This window comes from Ochotona curzoniae, unplaced genomic scaffold (assembly GCF_017591425.1).
Source record: "Ochotona curzoniae isolate NIBS_2020 unplaced genomic scaffold, NIBS_Ocur_1.0 contig_2723, whole genome shotgun sequence".
In the NCBI taxonomy this organism is placed as follows: Eukaryota; Metazoa; Chordata; class Mammalia; order Lagomorpha; family Ochotonidae; genus Ochotona; species Ochotona curzoniae.
Window position 1 is genome coordinate 26,148,827 of NW_024465573.1, and position 24,552 is coordinate 26,173,378.

At 39.2% G+C, this 24,552-nt stretch overlaps 1 protein-coding gene across 2 annotated transcripts in view; it reads left to right on the top strand.

The window, feature by feature from the left end:
• MRE11 (MRE11 homolog, double strand break repair nuclease) overlaps nt 1-24,552 on the top strand; it is a 62,641-nt gene that overhangs the window by 19,661 nt on the left and 18,428 nt on the right. For both annotated transcript variants that reach the window (XM_040977132.1, XM_040977131.1), the window contains exons 9-14: nt 1,039-1,210; nt 7,225-7,305; nt 10,383-10,509; nt 13,450-13,550; nt 15,419-15,592; nt 21,210-21,272. In XM_040977132.1, coding sequence (XP_040833066.1) covers nt 1,039-1,210; nt 7,225-7,305; nt 10,383-10,509; nt 13,450-13,550; nt 15,419-15,592; nt 21,210-21,272 — 718 coding nt within the window. The remainder of the gene's footprint in view (nt 1-1,038; nt 1,211-7,224; nt 7,306-10,382; nt 10,510-13,449; nt 13,551-15,418; nt 15,593-21,209; nt 21,273-24,552) is intronic.

A 24,552-nucleotide genomic window follows, 5' to 3' on the forward strand; every position in this document is an offset into this window, starting at 1 on the left:
CTATATGTTCATAGTACTGGTAGTAGTTTTATTCATATGATAGATTTGTTGGTGAAGGCTGATCATTCACTTCAGCCACTGTATTTTAAAGTTTTAAGCCATGTGCAAGAGATTATCTAATAGCAGTAATGATTTTCTGTTCATTTGGCAAATTCATGATTGACATTTTTGTTTAATAAGTCGTAAGTTATGTGCCATAAATCAATCATGGGGAATGTCTGGCTATGGGCTCTATAAGGCCTATAAAATCATCTGGACTGGCCCTGTAGAGGCATCTGCAGGTGGAACTTGAAATTCAGTAAATTTGTATCAGCCTAATTGCTAACTTTTCAGTTAGTTTTGTCTGGCCAAATGGTCCTTAGAAAAAAAATGGTTCCCCACACCTGTTAAATGGTAATTATTAATTTCTCAACATCCATTTATAAACAACCCTCCCCAAAACCATGTAATTGAAATTTTTCTGATGAGAAATGTAGAATTACATATGTTATTTTTTTAAAAGTTTTCAGCAGCATGATGTGACTTAATCCTTAAAGGTGATTAAATTTGATTATTGTGGTTTTACCCTTTGGATTTAATCCAGCTTGAATTGCTGTGATGATAATAAATATAAAAAGTATGATGGGAGATGTATAGATATTGCGTTTTTCCTCTGTGGTTCTTTCCTGGCTCATCTTAATGTTTGTGTGTGCATGCACATACACGTAATGAATATGTATGTAATGATACATTCCATATTCAGTGTCCTCATAATTGTGATAGTATTTTATTACACTCTTTGATATCTGTCTTTTATTAGAGTGTATATTCAGACAAAAAAAAGGGATGGATGAATGATGGAGTTTCTTCTGGGGAAGAACACTGTTGACTCTTTTTACCTGTGATAATATCATCAATTTGAATCTCCGCATAGTTTTAGGGATATGACTGTATGACTAAATACTTTGTAGAAACCAAGTTAGAAATCTGGTTACTTAGATATGTATGTTTTCCTAAGGAGGTTTCCTTTACATTGAAGCTGGCTCTTCTCCGTTTCAGACATGTTGGTCTGCTGCGTGTTAAAGGGAGGAAGATGAACATGCAGAAAATCCCCCTTCGCACAGTGCGGCAGTTCTTTATGGAAGATGTTGTGCTGGCTAATCATCCCAACATTTTTAACCCAGATAACCCTAAAGTAACTCAAGCCATACAAAGCTTCTGTTTTGAGAAGGTAATTTTAGACAAAGTCTGTGAACCCTACTTTAGTTGAGAAATCATTTACTTTCCATTCACATAATTCAATAGAGAGGAGGGACACATTTTTTTATTTATAATAGTTGCTGAAGCCAATAAGAAGCCACTGTTATTTCATGAATGAGTTCATTAAATGAGTGTTTGGCATGTCAAGCCTTTCCTTTTTAAGTGATTTGGGATGAAATAATGCTAGATAGAGCATAAATCTTTCATTGAGCCTTTTCCACAGTTCCTTTCCTTTTTTTTTTTTTTAATTTTTAAAGGATTTATTTATTTTTATTTGAGAGGCAGATTTGCAGAGAGATAGAGAGAAATCTTCATCTGTTGGTTCACTTCCCTAATGGCTGCTATGGCCACTGCTGAGCTGATCTGAAACCAGGAGCCAGCGGTTTCCTCTGGGTTGCCCAGAGGAATCTGAGTGTAGTTGCCCACAAATCTGAGCCATATTCTGCTGCTCTCCTAGGCCAAAGGTAGGAAGTAGGATTAGAAATGGAACAGCCAGGACTCATACTGGTGCCCGTGTGGGATCCTGGTGCCTCAGGAATTAGCCTGCTAATTCCTTTTCAAAAGCCATGCAAAATCTCAGCTCGTTTATTATCTTTATTTGATGACTTGTTCAATTTATTTGAACCTAGTATATCAGTGTGAGTCCCATTTTTCCTTTGCTTGCACATTGCCACCCTTAAATCTTTAGAAATTCTACAGCCACAGCTGTAGTTGGTGAATTGCATTACTAACATTAGTAATTCAAAGCCATTCGTAGCTAAAACATACTTAGTTCTTACTCTGCTATTTTCCTTTACTTTTTTCTCAAAAATCACGTAACATAATAATAATAAGTATCACTAGTATTCACTGAGTGCTTATAGGTGCTGTGCACCATTAACAACATTTTAATTTATATTTAGTCTATTCCACAATACCCTAGGTCGGTTCCACATTTTATATATAAGGAACTGAACTTTTGATAAAATAACTTGTGCAGTGTCACAGATTTATGAATAATGTATAGCTCCCTTAACTAAAAATTTAACAGTATGGCTAGTTTCAGAACAACTAGTTCTAGAACATTAAATAAAGATGGAGAGCTTCTTTCTGGTTTTTGTGTCTAGCCCTCTGTTAGTAACTGATGGTTTCTGTGTGTTAAGCTTTGCAGTAAACAAGATATTTTCACATGGTGTCCCACAGACTACATTATAGCTGAAAGATTATTTGTCCTGATAGCTCCAGTTTGAAGCCAGAGAGATGGAAAATGTGTTCACTGATTTTTCCTTTGATTGCATCCGTACTTGAATCATGTGCCATTGTTTGGCTTAGATCTCTGGGTCTTTACCATTGGTCAGTTGACATTTTAGGTCAGGTCATTCTTTGCTGCAAGAGGCTATTATTGTGTTGTTGGATGTACTTCAGTATTCTCCTGGCCTCTACCCACTAAATGACAGTAGCATACTTTCCCCAAACATACGACAATCAAAAATATTTTGACTTTCCCAAAATATTCCACTGTGGACAAAATCACCTACTGGATCTTTTGTACCTAATCCCTGTGGACTTTGAATGGTGCTGTAGAATTAGTGAGGAGTGCTTTGGGGGTCTGGTGCAAAAACATCCATGCCCATTTTGATGTCCTGTAGGTTCTGTCTATGTTTGTTTTCTTCCAGTAGTTTCAGACTTTCAGGTCTTAACATTTAAGACTTACATTTCATCTTCAGTTGCTTGCATGTATGGTGAGAGGGCCCTGGTTTTATTTTTCGGGGAGGATGTGAAGATCCAGTTTTCCTAGCGTTATTTATTGAAAAGACTTTTCTAGTGTGTCTTTTTAGCAACTTTGTCAAAGATCAGTTGGCGTGTATTCTGTTCCATTGATGCATGTGTCTGTTTTTATTAATACAAGGTCTGGTGGATTCTGGCCTGGTTACAAAACTGTTAGCATCTGCCTAATTTTTAGTTTTATCAGCCCAGCACTGAGCCCCAATACACTGTTTCTGTCATTCCTTGCTGATGACCCATGGATGGGAAAAGGATAAAAAAGGTAGCTCCCTGTCTGCCCAAGCTGACATTATGAAGCCTAACACCTGAGTCTCACAGTTGGCTAAGGCTGCAAACACTGGTCTGGGGTTGAGCCTTTGGCCTTTATCAAGCTCTGGTTCTCACAGCAGTATCCTACTTTGCACTCCAAGTCAAGGTCTTCAGTTTCTTTTTTTGCCCTACTCTACACTGTCTGGTGTTTTGTCCAACTGTCGTCCTGAAGTTGAGGGATGGGTGGTGAAGTCTATTCTTTCCACTTGGCTAAGTAGGATCTAAAATATTCATTAATTCTTCCGCGAGATTGGGAAAGACAGAAAAAGATTTATTTATTTTTATTGCAAAGTCAGATATACAGAGAGGAGGAGAGACAGAGAGGAAGATCTTCTGTCAAATGATTCACTCCCCAAGTGACCACAACGGCTAGAATTGAGCTGATCCAAAGCCGGGAGCCAGGACATTCCTCTGGGTCTCCCAGACAGGTGCAGGGTCCCAAGGCTTTGGGCCGTCCTCGACTACTTTCCCAGGCCACAAGCAGAGAGCTGGGTGGGAAGTGAGGCTGCCAGGATTAGAACCGGCACCCATATGGAATCCCGGCACATTCAAGGCGAGGACTTTAGCCACTAGGCCACCACGCCTGGCCTAGAAACCTTTCATCTTCTGCTTCCCTCTAAAAACATCTGTGGTGATTGATGCTGGGCAAAGCTGAAGGCAGTAACATGGAACTCTGTCCAAGTCTCCCAAGTGGGTGTCGGGGTCCAAGTACTTGGGTGATCTCCCACTACTTTCTCAGGCACTTTAGCAATGGGACTCAAACCAGTACCCATTTGAGATACTGGCATTGCAGAATTCGGCTTAACCTTCTGCACTGCAACACTGGCCCAAATGGGGCCCAAAATCTTAGTCTTCTAGTACAAGTCCAGGGGACTGTGGGACTGTGTCATACTGTGATTTTAACGTGGTGGGACTAGTATTGGACTAGTATTGCATTTCATGTCTGAGGTCTGGATTGTCCTCCCAAGCAGTAGGCATCTGTCCCATTGAGCTTCTTGCTGGGAGATGGGTGACATAGCAACTTGTACCTTTTTGCTTTCTTCACTGTATGTTTTCTAATGTTGTATGAAGCCAGACACTGTGGTCTCTCACTTGGCTTCTGAAGCCTTTGTGAAAACGGTTTGACACAAGAATGGCTGTTCAATTAGCTTTTTGTGGGAAATGATCATGGGATTGACTTAACCCAGGGATGCAACAGATGATGGCTCAAGTTTTGTTCTGCCCTCTGCCAAGCTGTCAAGAAGAGATCTCCTCTGTGACTATTCTGTCAGCATTTGACCAAGTACCAGGCAAAGACTTGTGTTATCGTTAAAAATATACATATGTTGGTGTGTGTATTTATTTTAAAGGCAGATTTACAGAGAGAAGGAGAGACATACAGAAAGATTTTCCATTCGCTGGCTCACTCCCCAAGTGGCCGCAATGGCTGAAGCTGAGTCGATCCAGAGCCAGGAGCCAGGACCTTCTTTCAGGTCTCCCACGCAAATGCAGAGTCCCAAGGACTTAGGCCATTCACCATTGCTTTCCTAAGGTAGAAGCAAGGAGGTAGAATGGGAAGTGGAGCATCTAGGAACATGAACTGGTGCCCATAAAAGGTTCTGGCTCTGGGATTTCCCTTACCCCCTCCCCAAATTCCCTTAACCCACTGATTTCCTCTGTATTATTATAGTAGCATAGGTCTTCATAAGCAGTCGTAGGTCCATCATTCTGCTACTTAAGTGTATCCTGACATTGCTTGTATGGACAGTGGCAAAGAATCTAGCATCCTATTGTCAAGATATATTTGACAGTTTCATTGGGAGTTGACAGTTCATCTTTGATTTGGAAGTTGAATTGCATACTGCATTGTATCTTCATATCTGGATATGATAGTCTCTATTCCATAGTTACTATACATTCCCTTAAATGAAAAGCCATAAAACAAAATAAACAACAGGAATAAAGTTTAAAAATTTGCAATACCCGTCAAAAGAGTAGTGGTTAAAGAAACTATGGTGTATCTACTCCATGGAATACTAATCAGTCACTAAAAAGAGTGAAATTCTACCATTTGCAACCAAATGGTCTCAGGTAGAGACCATTATGCCCGGTAAAATAAGTCAGTCCCAACAGGACAAATATATGTTCTTTTAAATAAGGCAACCTTCATGCAAAATATAAGATCAGTAGCTCTTTCAATAATGTTTTTGTTGCAATTCACGGATTTTGATGCTTTTGTTTTTGTTTTTATTTTTTCAAAACACTTTCTCATTAAATTCTTCACTGACTCATAGATCATACAGTAGCATGTTTCCTTCAAGAAGATTTTTTATTTTTCATTTCTTCAGTGTCACGGTCTTTCAGTAGTGTGCTATTTAACTGCATGGTATTGAAAAAATTCACTTTCTAAGCAGGCATTTGACACAGTGGTTGAAGTAATGCTTTTATGACTTGCCTTGAAGTAAGTACCTGGGTTCTAGTATGGGCTGTACTAACCGCTGAAGCATCCTGATAATGTGCATTCTGGAAGGCAGCAGACTGTCACTCAGAGTCCCCAGTCCCTGCCGTACATATCAGACATCCTGATGGAGTTCCGGACTCCTGCCTTCTGCCTGAGCCAGCCTCAGCTAATGCAGGCATTTGGGGAGTGAACCGGTGGATGGCAGATTTAGGTATTCTTCTTGCCTTTCAAAGAAATGAATAAAACAATTTATTTTTTCATCATGATTCAAGTTATGTACTCCTTTTGGTAGCCATACTGATTTTTAATTATATAAAACATTCCTGCAGCAAGCTCTGTTGATTGCGTTGTTGGACAAGATTATAGAGGGTGGGCAGTCGGGTGTAGCAGGTCAGTTGTTGATTGGAATGCCTGTAGCTCATATGGAAATGTGTGGCTTGAGTGCTGACTCTTTCATTTCTGATCCAGTTTCCTAATATACACACCTTGGGAAGCAACAGGTGATGGCTCAAGTGTTTGAATGTGTGCAACCCTTATGGGGACCTGGACTGAGTCCTAGGGTCGTGACGTTAGCTGGCCCAGACTCTGCTATTGTGGGCATTTGGGGAATGAACCAACAGATGGAAGATCTCTGTCACTGTCATCTACACCTCTTTGCCTTTTAAATAAGTAGAAATAAAAAAAACTCAAAGATTTTAGTGTTAAAGCAGTATATAAAATTCAGACTTGCTGGAGATCTGAGTATTTGTTTTGTATTGTTCTTGTGCTCATAAACAACGGATAAAGTGGCAGATTTTTAATTTCAACAAAGCGCTGACAGCTAGTCTCACTCAAATGTGGAACTGCATACAAGCGTTTGTGAAGAGGATTCTAGTCCTGCCGCCTTATAACTTGATTCTCACCCCAGGAAAAATAAAGAGCAGGTGTTTTTGTCCTCAAATTTTTTAAACAGTTTTTTAAAATTTTAAACCTAGATTTTATAATATTGTTCTCCTCTACCATAAGGCAGACTCAGTTGTTTCAGAACGTGGCTCAAATTTTCCTTTAGCTGAATTGCTTCAAGGGAAATCATCCAAAACCCTTCATTTATAGATCCTAAGTATTTTTTCCAGCCTCTTGTGGAGGGGGCAGGGAACCAAACCCAAAAAACCTAGAATTCCTTGGTTTTAAATTGGCAAGTTGAAGTAAACCATATTAAATCATGAATAGAAAATTGAACAGGAGTAATATTTTAAAATTCTTGTAAAAGAATTACCTACAAGGCTGAAGTTATTTTATTAAGCACTTTCATGAAGGGAAAACATTGAAGAAGAGTTTTTAGTTGGAGCAAAATAAAGTCATATTTTTCGAAAGACATTAAACATCTCCTAACAAATAAAGATGGTCATGTAGTTCAGAGACATTCATATGATATTTAGGTGATTTAAAATCAACTTTATACTTTGTTTTTTAATCCTTATTTTCATTTTGAGATTGAAGAAATGCTTGAAAATGCTGAACGAGAGCGTCTAGGAAATTCTCGACAGCCAGCGAAGCCTCTTATACGACTGAGAGTAAGTTAAGTCCTGCTTATATAAACTAGACTTTATCATAAGCTTTGTTATTATCTTCATAGTGCAGTAATGCACCGTTTGCATGGATTTGTTGAAAAGTAGTAAGGAGAGTGTTTATATAGTAATAGCAGTAGTAACCATTGAAGACCAAACAATAGAGCTGCAAATATTTGATTTTATTATACTTTGTTAGGTTTGACATTTTATTTTTATGCTTTTATAAATAATTGGTTATTTTATTTAATAGATTGGCTCATATTTTGTGACTTGACCTTGACTCACTGTTCTCTTTCCATTCTGGGCGTCTAGGCCTTCTTGTGGCTTCTAAAACATGTCTGACATACTCTTTCCTCCCTCTGGTTGCTGAAAAGTCACATTGCTGAGGCCCCAATCCAGTATAGATGGCAACTTCCCCAACTTCTCTCCATTACTTCCAATTTCACTTACTTTGTACTTATTTGTATCTTTTTCTCAGTTCACTATAATCAAGGTTAAATCGTAACCTTTAGTCTTCAAATCCAATAGATTGTTTTCTCTTGTTACTGAATTGATGCTTTGGTATTCTCTAAATTATCTTTATCTCCTTCTCTTACTTATCAGTCAAGGCATATGGCCTCTGTGACTTCATAAAGAATGTTTACTCCCAGGTATTTACAAAACCCTCCTTGTCTATCTGTGCTTCTAGGGTCCTTACCCCAGCAACATAGTGTCAGCTGGGACATTGTACAGAGTACAGTCCAGAGCCACAATGCTTTGGTCTGATTCTGGCCCTGTGATTAGTTGTGCCACCTTGAACAACTGGATGTCTTGTGCCTTGATTTGTATTTTATATACTTAGGCGATCCCATTTAAATTCAATAGTGTGTGGTAGTAAGCAATTTGATGCCTTTTCTTTATCCCACTGTCATTTTTGTCTCTTACTAAGCTCTAACCACAGCATCCTAACTGAACCCTGCCTACGCTTTTCCATCCCCCTCCCACTAGACCTTCCTCCACACTGTTCTAAAATGCTCTTCCTCCACACTGTTCTAAAATGCTCTTCCTACAACAATCTTGCACATCTGTCCTGCTTACAGGGACTTGTTTCTTGCACTAATACAAACAAGTCTGGATTTTTTAGGAGAGTAGCCAGGCTCTGCAGGAGCTGGTTGAAACAAAGCTCTGTGACTTGTTGGTCCCTTTCCTGCCTATGCATCCTAATCTTCAATTGCACGGACTAGCAGTCACAGTGCTCTGGGCCCTGTGGAGTTGTTCTTTGTAGATGTGGGTCCTACTGTATAGAATATACTCAATTCCTTTCTTTATATCTCCTTCAGTGCTTGCAGCTTCCCTCGGCAAATACCCTGTTTGGTAACCCCCTTGGACTTGACAGTTCCTCTTTTGTCTCCTCATTCTATATTGCACAACTTCTTTTAGTACCATTTACATTCTTCTCACAATTCTTTATTTATGTTTGTTTTCTTGATCAGCATGTGAATTTCTTGACTACCAAGATGTCTTTTATTTATGGTTGTATCCCTAGCCCTTAATGGAGTGCTTAGAACATTGAGGATACTGTCAAGTTGGTTTAATGGGTGAGTTTTGTACTTCTTAGAAGCAGAAAACTACAAATGAAGCTGCTCTGGAGTATAATTATTTATATGTATGAGGAATTTTTTTGGAAACCAATATCTGTAGATTTGAATATTTTATCTGGTGACATGGCAGATGGAGTTGATCTGGATAGTACAAAGATGGGTACCTTAAGGAACAACAGCTTCATTAGGCAGAGACCCCTTATTTATCATCTCTTCCTGCCTGGTACCATTAGAACTTAATATAAAATTACTGATTTGGTCACAGAACAGATACTTCATTATATAATATTGCAAAAGTATATTGTATCACCTGTCAGACCCTCATTACTTCATTGAACAAATCATACTGAGCAGCTGCAGTTACAAATGCTGGGGGCAGAGTGATGATGAAGCAGGTGAGGCTTTGAAGTGCTGAGCTGTAGGAGGTGGAGGTGTGAGGCGAGATATGACAGTGAATGTGAAATAAAAGAACAAGATGACCAAAAACTTTGCAGCTAGTGCCAAGTATGATAGAAAATGTAACTGAGCATTCTGGAGAGACCGGTGATGGGGGGCAGTGCTGTGCCCGGAACATACGTTGAGAACAGCTAGTTTAGGAAAATAATTCATAACTCTTTGAAAGAAAGGGAGTATTACTCTTTGTAAAGGTCTGTTTACCATGGTAGACTTCTTTGGAAAGAGCCTTTATTGAGAGAGACTGGTTTCAACAAGATCCCATGTTTTAAAGATAACAATTTGTTTCTCCAAACTCATCAATTTGATTCTTTTCTCCCTGGATTTGCCCCAACATTTATCCTTGTCTAGTGCGGGACACATCCCTAAGATAACTAGTTAACATTTACATCTAGGGCTGCCATTTTATTTTAGTTTTCTGTTTTATAAACCTAAATCTTTAAGAACCCTGCCTCTTTTTCAGATGACACTTCTGGGAGGTACTGAGCCTCTTAGTAGTGTAGGGAGTTGTAATTTTTTTCAGTATTATGGAGATTCTTGCTGTGTCTTTGAGTCCGTGGAAGTGGTTTACTTAAGTTTATAAACTTTCCAGCCATTCTTTTTCTGGTAGTATAAGTAATATAGCACTGTTATGATCTTTAAAACGTGTTTTTGGGAGTGGGCATTTAGCACAGTGGTTAGGGTGCTCACCTTTCACTTTGGAGAGGCTGGGTCTGATCCCTCCTCTGACTCCTGACTGCAGCTTCCTGCTAACGCAGACCTTGGGAGACAGTGGTTACGGCTGAAGGAATTAGGAAAACACCTGGGTTGGATTCCTGGCTGCTGGCTCCGTCCCGAGCCCAGCCCTGGATGTTGCAGGCATTTTGATAGTGTCAGCAGATGGAAATTGTCTCAGATACATAAACTTTAAAATGTGTTGTAGGAAACTAATTCACACATTTAAAAAATATTGAGAATTAACACTGTAAATACTGAAAAATGGGTGTGTTTATAAAAAATGACCAAATTGTTCTTTCCCAGCCTTCATTAATTATTCTGTGTTTCCAGGTGGACTATAGTGGAGGTTTTGAGCCATTCAATGTACTTCGCTTTAGCCAGAAATTTGTGGATCGGGTAGCTAATCCAAAAGATGTTATCCATTTTTTCAGGCATAGAGAACAAAAGGAAAAAACAGGTAAGATAGTTATTTTTATAACCAAAACAAATTCTTTTAAAATTTATATAAATAAAGCTTTATTTAAAACCAGTGTGAAATAGTAATTGGAAATGTTTTAGTATGATTGCAATATGTTAGAAAAAGATACTGATAGTTGGAATAATTCTCTTTTACAATACTAGTTATTTTTGCTCTCATGAGTATTAATGAAGAAATGAAAAAACTTCTCTGGAAACATAGTTTCTTAAATCAGTGCTGATGAGTGATAACACAAATATTGGAGGTCATTCAAAATAAATATTGATTTCTTATTCTGCTTTTTTACTACTCAGATAGTTTTTGTTCTGACATTTTGCATAAAATTTTTTTGACCTTAGTGGATGCTGTTTGGGCAAACTTCAGGTATTGAAAAGATATCCCTATACATTGATGTTTCTAGTGACAGAAGTAATTAATTTTAATTAAATTTCATCAAAACAAATTGCCTTTTTATAGCCCTTAAGAAACAAGTTCAGCTGACTGCAGTAGAGTCTTTTCATAAGAAATGTTAATTTTCTCAAATGTAGTCAGAGAATCTGTTAAAGCATACGGTCCTTCTTCCAAGCCAGCTGCCTAGGTTATTAGCCCAGATTCAGTGAACTTTTAATTTCATGTCAAATTGTGATCAACTATCAAGTATGCCTTGAATTCAATCTGAAACTATCATTCAGGTATTTAAATGGGCTTAATTTGATTTAGGAAAAGTGCTCGCCCCTTGATATTATATGTGTTTTCTCTGTGAGTTTTAGTTATTTGCTTTTTGATAATGGTTTCCTAATTTCACATCCAGTTCTGTAGAAGTTTTAGGGAAAGAGATGATCTGTAATTGTTCTAGTAATTCCTGTTTTTGTTCAAACATAAATTGCTCAATGAGAACTACAGCACTTTAATCTTATTGGAAGCATTCAGTAAAGTGTGACATTTGACAAATTAGTTAACCTCTCTGCTTTGTAGTTTTCCCATCTGTAAATCAGGATAACAGTTTGCCAGCCTGGTAGGATTATTGTGAGGATCAGAGGATCTGTTGGGTGTAAATGGTCATTAGACAGTGAGTGCAGCATCGTAATATGTAGTGCTTGTGCTTGTGAAGTAATGTTCATTGCTTTCTCTCCCCTCTTTTCTTTTATGTTTCATTAATCTTGTATATTCTGTAATCCTTGATTAAATAATAAAAGCATTGCATACCTGAACATGATGTTCAGCCTTTTTTGAAAAGAAAATTAATTGCTTTCTTGACTTTGCTTCATATTTTCCTGCAACACCCTTAATACCATATTGTTTTCATTTTTATGCATAGGGATCCTATCTTTTTCATCATTGTGTTTTAGCAGCTGCACCTACTAGATATTCAGCATTGCTTTACCTTAACAAAGGTTAATGGTAGGGTAGATACTGACCTCCTGGGTCCCGACTTCTTGGCCAGCACTCTTTGTTCTGTGCCTACTGTTTCTTGAGACAGTGGTCCAGGACGTAGGGATGCAGCAGATAGACTTGAAGCATGGAGTGTTAAAAAGATACCTGCTCAAACCATTAGGTTAGATTAATGTAATTCTTACTGTTTTGACATGGACATTCTTAGGTAAAGCTGACTTGGTTTGAACTGTGGATGTGTAGTTTTGTCACCACTGGCAGATTTATCCATGATTGCTTTTGTAACACCAATGAAAACGTTCACACAGCAATGAAGGCAGATAACATTGTGTTGCTAGCCTGGTGATAGGAACAGTCTGACTATAAGTATTTCACATTTACATTGCTCCAGCAAAACATGACCATAAATAAAAATGGAGCTTTGGGAAATATGGGTTGGAGTACTATTAATAATCTTAATTGTATCCTCAATATTGTTATAGTTTTATCAGAAATTGATGATCCAGAAATAGCTGCAATAATAGACCTCCTTTGCAAGTTATGCTGTGACTTAATAATGGATATAGTGTGTATGTTAGAGTCTTTTAACAAAGGTGACTCCATCTCCTAAACTACTGGTGAAATGGGGCCTCCTCTCCTATCGCTCCTGTCAAGAGACTCCTGGGCGCACAAGCCCTCCCCTTATCACCTTTGTCAAGAAACCACAAAGTATGTAAGCATGTCATGGTAGAAATGATAAAGAAGAAATAATTGTATATTAATGAATATGTATGTTTTGAGAATGAATATGCATGTTTTCTTAGAATTGAGAGAAAGCAAGTGTTACTGATAGATAACATGTAATAACCAATCAAAACATTGTAAACAACTGCCTGCCTTGCCCCTGGATTTGTATATAAACCCATGCATTTGTCCCAGTCACTGAAGCCAGCAGGCTCCCACTAGACCAGAGCCAAAAGCCCCTGGGCTTCCACTCGAACTTGCAGGCTCCCACGAGGCCGGAGCCAGAGAAGCCAGTAGGCTCCCACGAGACCGGAGCCAAGGTTTTGGGCTTCCCCTCGAACTTGCAGGCTCCCACGAGGCCGGAGCCAAAGGCCCAGCAGACTTCCATGAGACTGAAGTCAAGAGGCACTCTCGGTGGCTTCCCCCATCCTGTTTGGTGTGTGCTTGCCTGAATAAATGCTTGAATGCTTGATTGCAAAGCATCCACTCTCGACTCTTGGCATTTGTTCTGGTGACTGGGCTCGGTGTTCGCGACACCTGCAAATTGCCTGAGAGGGTCTTAAACCCCTGCTCCACACCCCAGATCTCTGGACCGTCCTTGACAGCTGTCAAAGACCAATTACATAGGGAAATGGAAATGTGAATACTGACTATGGGGAGAAGACCAGCTGTTAGCAAAAATGACTCCTGTTATGCCTCAAAACTTATCAGGTCAGGCAAGCTGGCTCTTGATACGGTTTGACCACACCTGAGCAACTTGCCTTGAATTTGACGACTAGAATTATAATAGAAACTATGATGTATTTTTGATGGACTTTTTTCTAGGAGAAGATATCAATTTTGGGAAGTTCATCACAAAACCTTCGGAAGGAACAACTCTGAGGGTAGAAGACCTGGTCAAACAATATTTTCAAACTGCTGAAAAGGTAGTTTTCTTAATTCATAAAATACATGTTTCTTAAGTCCCCGCTGTATACCAAGCTCAGTGTTAAATAAGAAGTTCCCAGAAGAGGCTATTGAGGAAGAGGCTTCAGTGCCTCTCAAATCGGGTTCATTTAGAGCATGGCAGCCATGTCGATGGCCCACAGCATGCTTTTGGCTGTCTGGTTGAAAAGCTTCCAAAATTCTAGAGCAGTACATGACAGGTTGACAGAAATACCTGGACATCACCCAGTTCATGTTTGAATGATGGCTAGCTCGTTAAGACAGACTTTAGTTTAGGATGTGTAATGGATAGTTTAAACAAAACAAAAGCTAAGAATGTTTCTAAATAAATAATAATGTTTCTAAATAAATAAATATTGTTTCTAAGTAAATAGTGCGACAGGTAATTAGTCATTAGCAGTTATTGCATACTAAAGAAAATTACTGCTTAAGTTATTAACATTGCTAATGTAGCTATCATTTAATGGTTCTCCTCTTTTTATCTAGATAAAGGTCTTAATCCAGAATTTGATTTGCTTTTCTCACACTTGGGTGTAATTTCAAAATTACTTCATAAACACAGTGGTAGATAAATCACTCCGACTTATTAGAGGTTAAGTATCCCTATTCTAAAATGCTTTCATCAGCTGTTTCAGATTTTGGATTTTATTCCTTTCAAATTTTAGAACATTTATGTAATAAATATTCTGAAATATGTATATGTGTGATGAAATATTTTGGGAATGGTACCTAAGCCTAAAAATGAAATTCATTTGTTTTATGTACATCTTATTCACATAGCCTGAAAATAATCTTGCACACTATTTTTACAGTATCTGTGCTTTGACTAAGACTCATCACGTGAAGTCAAGTATAGAATTTTCCATTTGTGGTGTCAAGTTGATGCCGAAGAAGTTTTGGGTTTTGGAGCAATTTGGATTTCAGATTTTTAAATTAGATACACATAGCCTATATGCTACACTAGGATTAAGCAGCTAGTATTTTTCCATTGCTGTTGAAGCAAATTACCGTGAACTTAGTGGTTTAAAACATGGGGGGAGGGGTATGGGAGGAGTGGGGGGAATCCCCAGCGCCTATAAAACTGTACTACATAATACAATGTAAGCAACAATTAAAAAAAAAAAAAGAAATTTCAAAAAAAACAAACAAACAAAAAAAAAAACAATGCAAACTTACTATCTTACATCTTTTGGGCCAGAAATCTGGTAGAGATCTCACTGGACTGTAGTCAGGGTGTCGGTAGGGCTGTGTTCCCTTCTGGAAACTCTAAGGGAGAATCCATTTCTCAGCCTTTCTAATTTTCTAGAGTTACCTGTGTTTCTTGGGTGTTGATCTCCTTTCCCGCTATAAAACCAGCTGTGTTGTTATCTCTGTTTTCCCACAATCACATATTCTTTTGTCTCCCTCTTCCACATTTAAGAGCCCATGTGATTCACATTGAACCCACATGGGTAATTCCTGCCAGATGTTTACAGCTTGATATTTAGCAACTGTAATTTCCCTCTGTAGGTCCCAGAGATTAAGATGTGGGCATCTTTATCCTGCCTACCACACTGGTTAACCTGCTCAGTGAACCATCAGTTGCCGTTGCCGGATACTTATCCTCCAGCCCCCTAGGCTTCTGCATTTTCACCTGAACTGGTTCCTCTTGTTTGACTTTTTTTCTGGCACTTAATGTTTATCACTAGCTTAATTACTATTCACTAGTTTTGGATTTTTCCTTCAGTGGCTACATACCTTCTTTAGCTTTTTACCCAACAATATTATTCCATAAATTTCTTTACTTATATACAGTAATTTGTGAGGAATAGATAATTTTTTTTTCATCCAGTGATTTGTTCTCTCACAGAATGTACAGCTGTCGTTGCTGACAGAAAGGGGGATGGGTGAAGCAGTCCAAGAATTTGTGGACAAAGAAGAAAAAGATGCCATTGAGGAATTAGTGAAATACCAGTTGGAAAAAACACAGCGATTTCTTAAAGAACGTCATATTGATGCCCTAGAGGATAAAATTGATGAAGAGGTAAGTAGCTAATTTGGCTGTCCAGGCCTATATAGGCAGTGTCTCTTTTAAGAGTAACTCTGAGGGGTGCAGCAGTTGCCACTTGAGGTGTCTGCATCCCATGTGGGATTATCTGATTTGAGTCCAGCTTCTCCACTTCTGAGCCAACTTCCTTCTGAGGCATACCCTGGCAGCAGCTAACGGTGGATGCTGTAGCTGCATGTGGATTTCTGAAATGTGGTGGGCGTTTGGAATCAACAGATGGAAGATCTCCCTGTATCTGTCTCTAACCATTTAAATAAAACAAAACAAAAAGGAAAAGAAAAAGAAATAGGATAGCTCTGAGGTTTTTCCCCCCTGATAAACCATTCTTTAACCTCTCCGTGCAGTTTGCTGACTCTAAACTTGAGATAAGAAAATGAAGATTAAGTTAGAGAAAGTCTGCAAAGAGCCAAGAACAGAATCTTGCATATATTTGGTATTAAATAGATGTTAGTTTTGTTTTCCACAGTTAGCATCTTTTGATGATCCTGAAAGTGCTTGAAAACAAACCTTGTTGGATGAAAATTCTGTGCATTTTAGGTTTTTTCATGAATTTTTATCAATGATTTGAATTTTATGCTTAGCATGCATTTTCTGGAAGCCTAAAAACAGGAGACAGATTTGATTACATGAAAGTGTTTGTTGTTATGTCAGACTGTCAGAAAGCAAATGTAAAAAATATTGATGTGGAGAAAATAGTTTTATCTAGACAGAAAAAATTAACTTTGTTAATTAAAGATTTCATAAATCTTGAAAACACAATTGAGTATCTCACTAGGATAATGATTGGAGGCTATGGATAGGTGATTTACAAAAGAAATGAAAATTGATAATGACATAGGGACAAAGAGACTGAAATATATTTTGTCAAATTGATATGGATTTTGCAAAAGTGTGTTTGGCACACTGCTGGTAGGGATGTTAAAATATTTCAGAAGGAATAACAGTTTGGCAGTATATATCAAATAGCTTAAGGCAATTTGTCGCTTAATTCAGCTGTGGCAGATTTTCCTAAGAAAATAGTAAGATTTTTATATGGTTAGCATCCACAGTGGGGAATAAGTAAAAATTTTCTATAATAAATCTTGGAGCATATGGAATGTAAAATGTTGTGCAACCATTTAAATTTACATGTTTGAAGAGCATGAAACAGTATTTCCAATGTAATGTTATTGTAGGAAAATAATGGGGTGCAAAACTGTACACAGTATGATCTGTTTTTACTTCTTAATGAGTACATGTGTACACAGAAGTAAAGGTTGAAAGAAAAGATTCCAAACATGTTATCAACAGTTTACGTAGTTGAATTATAGAGATCACTTAGTATGTCTTTAGAATCTCCCTTAAAGCAGAAGAACGAAGCATTGATTTAAAAGAACATGTTCTATTTAACTTTCCTCTTGATGGTTCTAGTTAACATCGTTCTCCTTAAGCTTTGTGATGTAAATGTATAACTAGTATTCAATACTAAGTACTTTGAAAGTTAGGGCAGGTAACCTACACTCTTCTGGTGTGTTGGGTTTACCAGCTTTTAGTGTGTGTGGTTACATAAGCAATGCCTCCCATAATGACGACTCCTGAGTCTCAAAGTGTGAGAGTGTGAGTGTAGGTGTGTGGCATGGTCACCCAGAGCATGAACTCTGGGTCTCTGCCAGAATGAAAATCAAAACTGTGCTCTACTGTTTGCCTGTCAGTGAGTTGGCTAAGCTTCTCCACACCTCAGTTTTCTTGCCTATGTATAAATGGGGGAAAATAGCAGAATCTCCTTCCAGGTTATTGTGAGGATTGAGCTAATGACCATCTAGACAGTCCCTAGACCTTAGGTGGTGTCAGCCCAGAGTTTTCTCTCTGCATCTTGTTTTTCTGCTATGAACGACTTAGCACTTTGGGTATACTCCATGCCATCTAGAGTGCTGTTATGTGTTTTGTCAGCTTTTAGAAGACGAAAATTCCTGTATTTCCCTTCTGCTAAATCATAGCGCACATGCTATTATTTTTTTCAGCTTAAAAGCCAGTATAGTCTAAATCCCATTTCCCTTTAGCTACTACCCTATTTCTTTTGTTCCTCTCATAGCAGAATCACTTCAAAGAATTTTCTGTATTTTCCTGCACTAGCTCTTCTCGCTCTGCTTTCACTTAAACCCAGCTGCTTGGGCATTTGCTCTATCCTTCTAGGAAATCTGCTCTTGTCGAGGTCACCAGTGACTTCTCTGAATAAATCTACTCTCAGTTTTTTTGTCTTATGTCTTGCTTACTCTATTGAAACTTGAAACTTTTTTTCCTTGGCTTCCAGGACTACGCATTCTTGTGGTTTTCTTTCTGCCTGGCTGGTTGTGTGTTCTCTGTCTACTGATTCTTGTGTCCCTATCCACAGTCCTTGGGTGATTTTGTTCATCCACACATCCCCTTGGTGAGCTCACCTGGCTCTCTGGGTGTGGTAATGGCCAAAAGGAAGCCTGACCCAGGACACTATTCTTGTAGCTCAAGACTTTCCAGTCAGTCTGCTAAGCTCTAATACTTGTATGTTTAGATGTCTCAGCCTTGTAGTGTGTGTCAGTCTGAATTGTGATTGTCTCTGTCCCTGTAGAGTTCTCATGGAAGCACCATTCAGAACTTTGGAGTCATGCTTGATTCTTTTTGTTGTCATCTGTATGCTTATGGTATAGGAAACCTTTTGACATTGACTGTATCTAATTCTTACCACCTTCATCAGTACGGTTGGTCTGACGCAGCTTATTTCTTACCTGGATTATTCTGGTAGCCTTGAAACTTACGCTACTTTTCTTCCACTCTTAATTCCCCGCATATCCCTGTTCAATATTCAATTCAGTTGTCCAGTAGATCCTACCATATTCCAGATCTGTTCACTCCTACCTTAAATAGTCCTTATGGTTTTTAAGGCCTCATATGTTTATCTAGCTTACCTTCATATCTGCTCCAGCCACAGCTGGCTAGCTTCCTTGCTTGCTTGATTCCTTTTTATTTTTTCCCCTTTTAAAGATTTATTTTGTTGGGAGGGCAGAGTTAAATCTGCAGACAGCAGTCTTCTGTCCACTGGTTTGCTTCTCAAATGATTGCAGCAGTCACGGCCCATGCCGGGAGCAAGGAGCTTCATCCGTGTCTCATGTGGGTGACATGCACTTGAACCATCTTCTGCCATTTCCCAGGCACATTAGCAGGAGGCTGTATGGGAAGTAGAGCAGTGGAGATTTAATCCCAGGTCCATATGGAATGCTTTTGTTACAGATGGCAGCCCATCCCACTGTGTCACAATTCCAGACCCCTTCCTTGTAAACACTAAGCAGGCATGCTCTGCTCTTTGTCTTTAACATGTTTTTTTTCCTTTAAGTGATTCCTGCCCTCACCCCGCCCCCTTGCAATTTCCATGACTCATTCCCTACCTCTTAAATATTTTACTTCATTTTTTGTCATCTTCTCAGTGGATCCTTGTGATCAGCCTGTCAAGATGTAACATCTCAGTACTTTTTCCCTCATCCTGCTTTCATTTTTTTCTGTGCAGTGGTTCCCACTTCATTAGGATTTCACAGATATTTGAAAAGACTCTTCGCTCCCCTGAGCATACTCACTTGAAGGTTTTTATTTAAAGATAAAGGATATAGTGCAGTAAGCAGAAAGTATAGGCAGACCTTTGGGAGCTGAGAGATTCCAGGGATCAGCGTCCCAGGCCGTTACTTCACACTGTGTTCCTTGGTTTCTACCCGAGTGTCCCACTCGTGGCTTAATCAGGGTTTTGCAGGTTGAACAGCATGTGCAGATAAATAAACCCTGGAGTTGATAAAACTCCTCAGTGATAAGTGCTCTCGGTCCAGCCATAAATTAACTTTGTCTAAAGTATGGATTAACTTTTTTTTAAAAAAACCATAAGTTTTGTTTGGGGCTGACACCATGGCTCAATAGACTAATCCTCCGCCCTGTGGGCCAGTATCTGATATGGGTGCTAGTTCGCATCCCAGTGCCCTACTTCCCATCCAGCTTTCTGCTGTGACCTGGGAAAGCAGTGGGAGTCTTGAGACCCTGCACCCACGTGGGAGATCCAGAAGAAGCCTCTGACTGCTGGTTTGTAATTTGCTGAGCTCCAGCTGCTGGAGGCCATGGGGAGTGAACCAGCAGATGGAAGACCTTTTCTATCTCTCCTATCTATAAATCTGCCTTTCAAATGATGACTAAATCTTTTTTTTTTTTTTTAATTCTATGTATTTGAAAGAGTTAGAGAGAGGAGAGATGCAAAAATCTTTCTGTCGGCTGGTTCATTCTCCAAATGGCTGCAATAGCCAGGGCTGGGCCAGGCTGAAGCCAGGAGCCAGAAAGCAGAAACTGAGACCTTCTTCTGAGTCTCCGACATGGGTGCAGCATCTCAAAGGCCTATGCCTTCTTCCTCTGCTTTTGCAGGCACTTGGTCAGTGGGTGGATCAGAAGTGAACCAGCTGGGTTTGGAACAGGTTGTCCCTATGGGGTGCTGGCATTGCGAGTCGCAACTCAACCAACTATACCACAGTGTCCACCCTGAGTGTAGTTTTTCATTGTGTTACACTATCCCCATCCCTGTATACACTAGCTTGTGAACCTCCTAAAAGCAGCAATTTTGGTGATTCTCTTTATTGTTGTGTATCAGTTTCTGCAGTTCTGCCTGGTGCATAGTATATGCTCAATAAATTATATGTTTACACATAATATATATGATAATTAATACAAAATGTATGTAGGAATTTTTCCAGTTATACGAACATTTCATTAGAGTCCTGTGCACAGAAATTATTAAAAAAGGAATCTTATTTCCATCTTGGTATAAGACCAGGGTCAGAAAACATTCCCTAGTTGACTGTTGATATTAATGGAAGTTTAGGGACCGGCCCACTAACTTAAGACACCATGTAGAGAACCTTCTGTGTGTCATTACTGTGTGCTGAAGAGTAATTTCTCAAGCCTTATGAAGGAGAAATTTTTAAAAATTTTACTAAAGTATAATACCCGTAAAATATAAGAAAGTTTTTCTCCTGCAGTCTGACAGTTTTTCAGTAACAAAGCATTTTGACAGCAAATAATAATATCATTTCATTTCAAATTTTAATTTTTCTTAGGGTCCATTTTTTAAAGAATATGTTTCTGAAACTAACTGGGAAAATTGTCGCTCTGTGAGATAAACTGCTTAAATTTACAATTTTTTTTAAATCATTTAAAAAAAAATAATTTGAAAGGCATAGCAGCATAGAGAAATCTTCTGCTTGTGAATTTGCTCTCTAAATGGCCCCATCAGTTGGGGCTTGGCCAGGTCAAAGCCAGGATCCTGGAATGCCAGTGATCCACCTGGTTGGCAGGAGCTCTAGTCTTTGGTCATCTTCTGTGGCTTTCACAGTTGGATCATCAGGAAGCTGGATCAGAAGTAGAGCAGCTGGAACTTGAACCCACTTACCATTATGGGTTGCTGGCATTTCCGCTGGTGGATTAACTTGCTCCCATGCTGGTCTAAAGTTTCTAAGTTTTATGTTGTCATGAAAAAAGATTTTTAATTGTAGTCCATTTTATATTTGTGTAACAGGAATAAGCAACATGTGTGTGATTTATTCTTACGATCTAGGTACGTCGTTTCAGAGAAAGCAGGCAGAAAAATACTAACGAAGAAGATGATGAAGTTCGAGAGGTAATGTTTGTGCTCTTAATTTCTGTGCTTGTGTATCAGTTTGTTAAATAAGCTGGTGGAATTTTGCCTTGATTATTTTAATTCAGCAAATGTTTTAAAGATTATTTATTTTAATGGAAAGAGTTACAGAGAGAAGGGGAAAAAGAGCTCCCCATCTGTATCTTTACTCCCCAGATGGCTTCAACAGCCAGGGCTTTGCCACACCAAAGCCAGAACCTGGAACTGCATCCTGATCTTCCAAGTGGGTGACAGGGACCCATAAACTTGGGCTGCCTTCCACTACTCTGCCAGGTGTTTTAGCAGGGAACTGAGTCAGAAGTGAAGCAGCTGGTACTGGAATTGCTTCTCATGTGGGATGCTGGTGTTGCAGGTGGTGGCTTGACCCACTACGCAGTGCTGGACCCAGCAGCCATTTTACATAGTCCCCAGGATAGGCTGTATCTTCTGCTTGATTATGGAATGGAAATTTGAAGGATGTGTAGTCAGTATCCATAAGATTTTCTCTATTAGGAGGTGAGAGACATGTAAAAAATCTTCTACTGAATTGTTTTTGCTAGATGTCTTACTTATAGTATCTCAGGACCCTTTATGCAGGATGAGAAGACAGTCCAGACTCCAGGTGACATAAGACTGGCATTTGAACCTACTTTTTCACCACATCTAGACTTTCTCTTCATCCTAAAACTGTCATGTAGCACATCAGAATCAGTTGGTAACTGCAGTGATTTGGCTGTGTCCCTTGAGGATTTCTATACTTAGGGAGGTGAGATCAAGAGACGCTAAAACTTGAAGAGGTGGAGTTTTAGGAGGTGCTGAGGTCGTTGGAGGAACCACCTTTGGAGGGGACGGGCTTTTCAGGGGCCCCTGAACTTTCCTGAGAGCAAGTTCTTGTGAAAGAGAGCTTGACACCAAATTGCTCCCTGGCTCCCTATTTCCAGATATGATCTCTTCTTCTCATGTGTGGTGCCACTCTTGCGATGCCATATGTCATTTGGCTCTCACCAGAAGCCAAATCAACAAGGCTGCCTGCTATTGGGCTCCCAGAACAGACAGCTAAATAAAGCACCTTTTTTTTTTTTTTATAAAGTTAGCTAACTTGAGATATCTTAATATAGTAATGAAAAGCTAGTGCGTTAACATTCTTTGCTTCAACTGTGTTGGTTTTGTACCTTTTTTTTTTTAAGAAAATATTTATTTATTTTATTGGAAAGGCAGATTTATAGAGAGGAGAACCAGAAAGATCTTCTGTCTGGGTTCACTCCCCCAAGAGCCACAATAGCCAGAGCTGAGCTGATCTGAACCCAGGAGCCAGGAGAGGGAAACTTCTTGTGATTCTTCCACATGGGTGCAGGGTCCCAAGGCTTGATGTCATCCCCGGCTGCTTTCCCAGACCACAAGCAGGGAGCTGGAAAGGAAGTGAAGCAGCCAGGATACATACTGGCTCTCATGTGGGATCCAGCAGACAGAAGGCAATTTAGTTGTGCCTGGCCCAGTTTTTGGTTTTGTTTTGTCTTGCTTTTTTTTTTTTTTTTTAAGATAATGGAAGCAGTTATAGGTTAGAGATTTTTTTTTAAGGTTAACACACTTGAAATATTTGTGTTCATTATCCAAGATAACCTTTGAGAGTTCTGAATGGCAAAAATGAATTCTAAAAGGAAATACTACTCAGTTCTTGGGTTATCTGGCCTATATTTGATTAAGCCATTTTACTACAGAAACATTTCTTGATAGCCAGTCGTTTGTGTTTGATGCCCCTTAACCTCAGTTTTTTATTTGTCTTCTAAAAGAGTAAAAAAAAAATTTTATATAAAAAAGGCAGGAGAGGATGTGACAGTTTCCAATGAAGGGTATTGGAGAGTAAAAGTATGTTTTAATACTTTCACAGGTAATTAGAGTTTTGTGGGTGTGTTAGTTCATTTTCTGTTGCCATACAAAACACCTGAAACTGGGTGATTTTTAAGGATTTATTTAGCTCATAGCTCTGGAAGCAGGGAGGTCCAAAACCTGGCACCAGCATCTGGTGAGCACTTTCCTGCTAGATCTTGACCTGGCAGAAGGATTCATCCAGTGGATAGAGTGAGGGTGCTAAAGACCTCACCACTCTTGTTGTTTCTGTTGTTGTTGTTAAGATTTATCCATTTATTTGAAAGAAGAGTGTCAGCCATAGAGGAAGAGGAAGAGATCTTCCATCTACTGAATTAGTTCCCAAATGGCTGAAATGGACTGGGTTGGACCAGACCAAACCCACGAGCCAAGAACTCTGTACAGGTCACTAATATGGGTGCAAGAGCTCATGTGCTTGGGCCATCTTCCACCTGTTTCCCAGGTTCATTCGCAGGAAGCTGGATCAGAAGTGGAGCAGCTGGGATTTGAACCGGATTCCATAGGGGATGTTGGTGTGCTATCACCAGTGGAAGCTTAAGCTATTGTGCCACAAAGCTTCCCACAGTGCCTCAATTTTATAACAGAGCCATTCCCTTGATAATTCATTGATCTGCCAATCCGTGAATGATTTGTTCCATTTAAGATTATAGCACCTTTGGGATGCTATCACTTCTGGAAAGTTCCATCACTCATATGCTGTTAACATATGACAGTTCCCAGCATGTGAAATTTAGGCTGAACATTCAAACCAAAGTACTGGTAGTTTTTCACCATGTCATCGGGTGTTACAGATTTCCTTATTCTCAGTATAGTATTTGGAAATTGGGAAATAGAATTTGTTATTTCTCCAAGCTGTAATTCACAAGTTTATAAGATCATTTAGCTCAGAATATGATTCTCACTACTATGCTTATTTACATAGTTAAAGGGGTTAGAGAAAAAACATTTGTGATTTTATTTATTTATTTAAAGATTGATTTATTTTTATTGGAAAGGCAGATTTTTATAGCAAGAAGGAGAGACAAAGATCTTTCATTCATTGCTTCACTCCCCAAGTGGCCACAGCAGCTGGAGCTGAGCTTATCTGAAGCCATGAACTAGAACCCTAGAGCTTCTTGTGGGTCTCATGCAGGTGCAGGGTCCTAAGGCTTTGGGCCAAGGCATAAGCAGGGAGCTGGATGGGAAATGGAGCAGCCGGAACAAGAACCTATGTTCATTTGTTGCCAGGAGTGCAAGGCAAGGACTTAGTCACTTGGCTCTTACGCCAGGCCTATATTTGTAATTTTAAAATCTCTTATTCAGGGCTCGGCGCGGTGGCGCAAGTGGTTAAAGGTCCTCGCCTTGCACGCCCGGGATCCCATATGGGTGCTGGTTCTAATCCCGGCAGCCCCGCTTC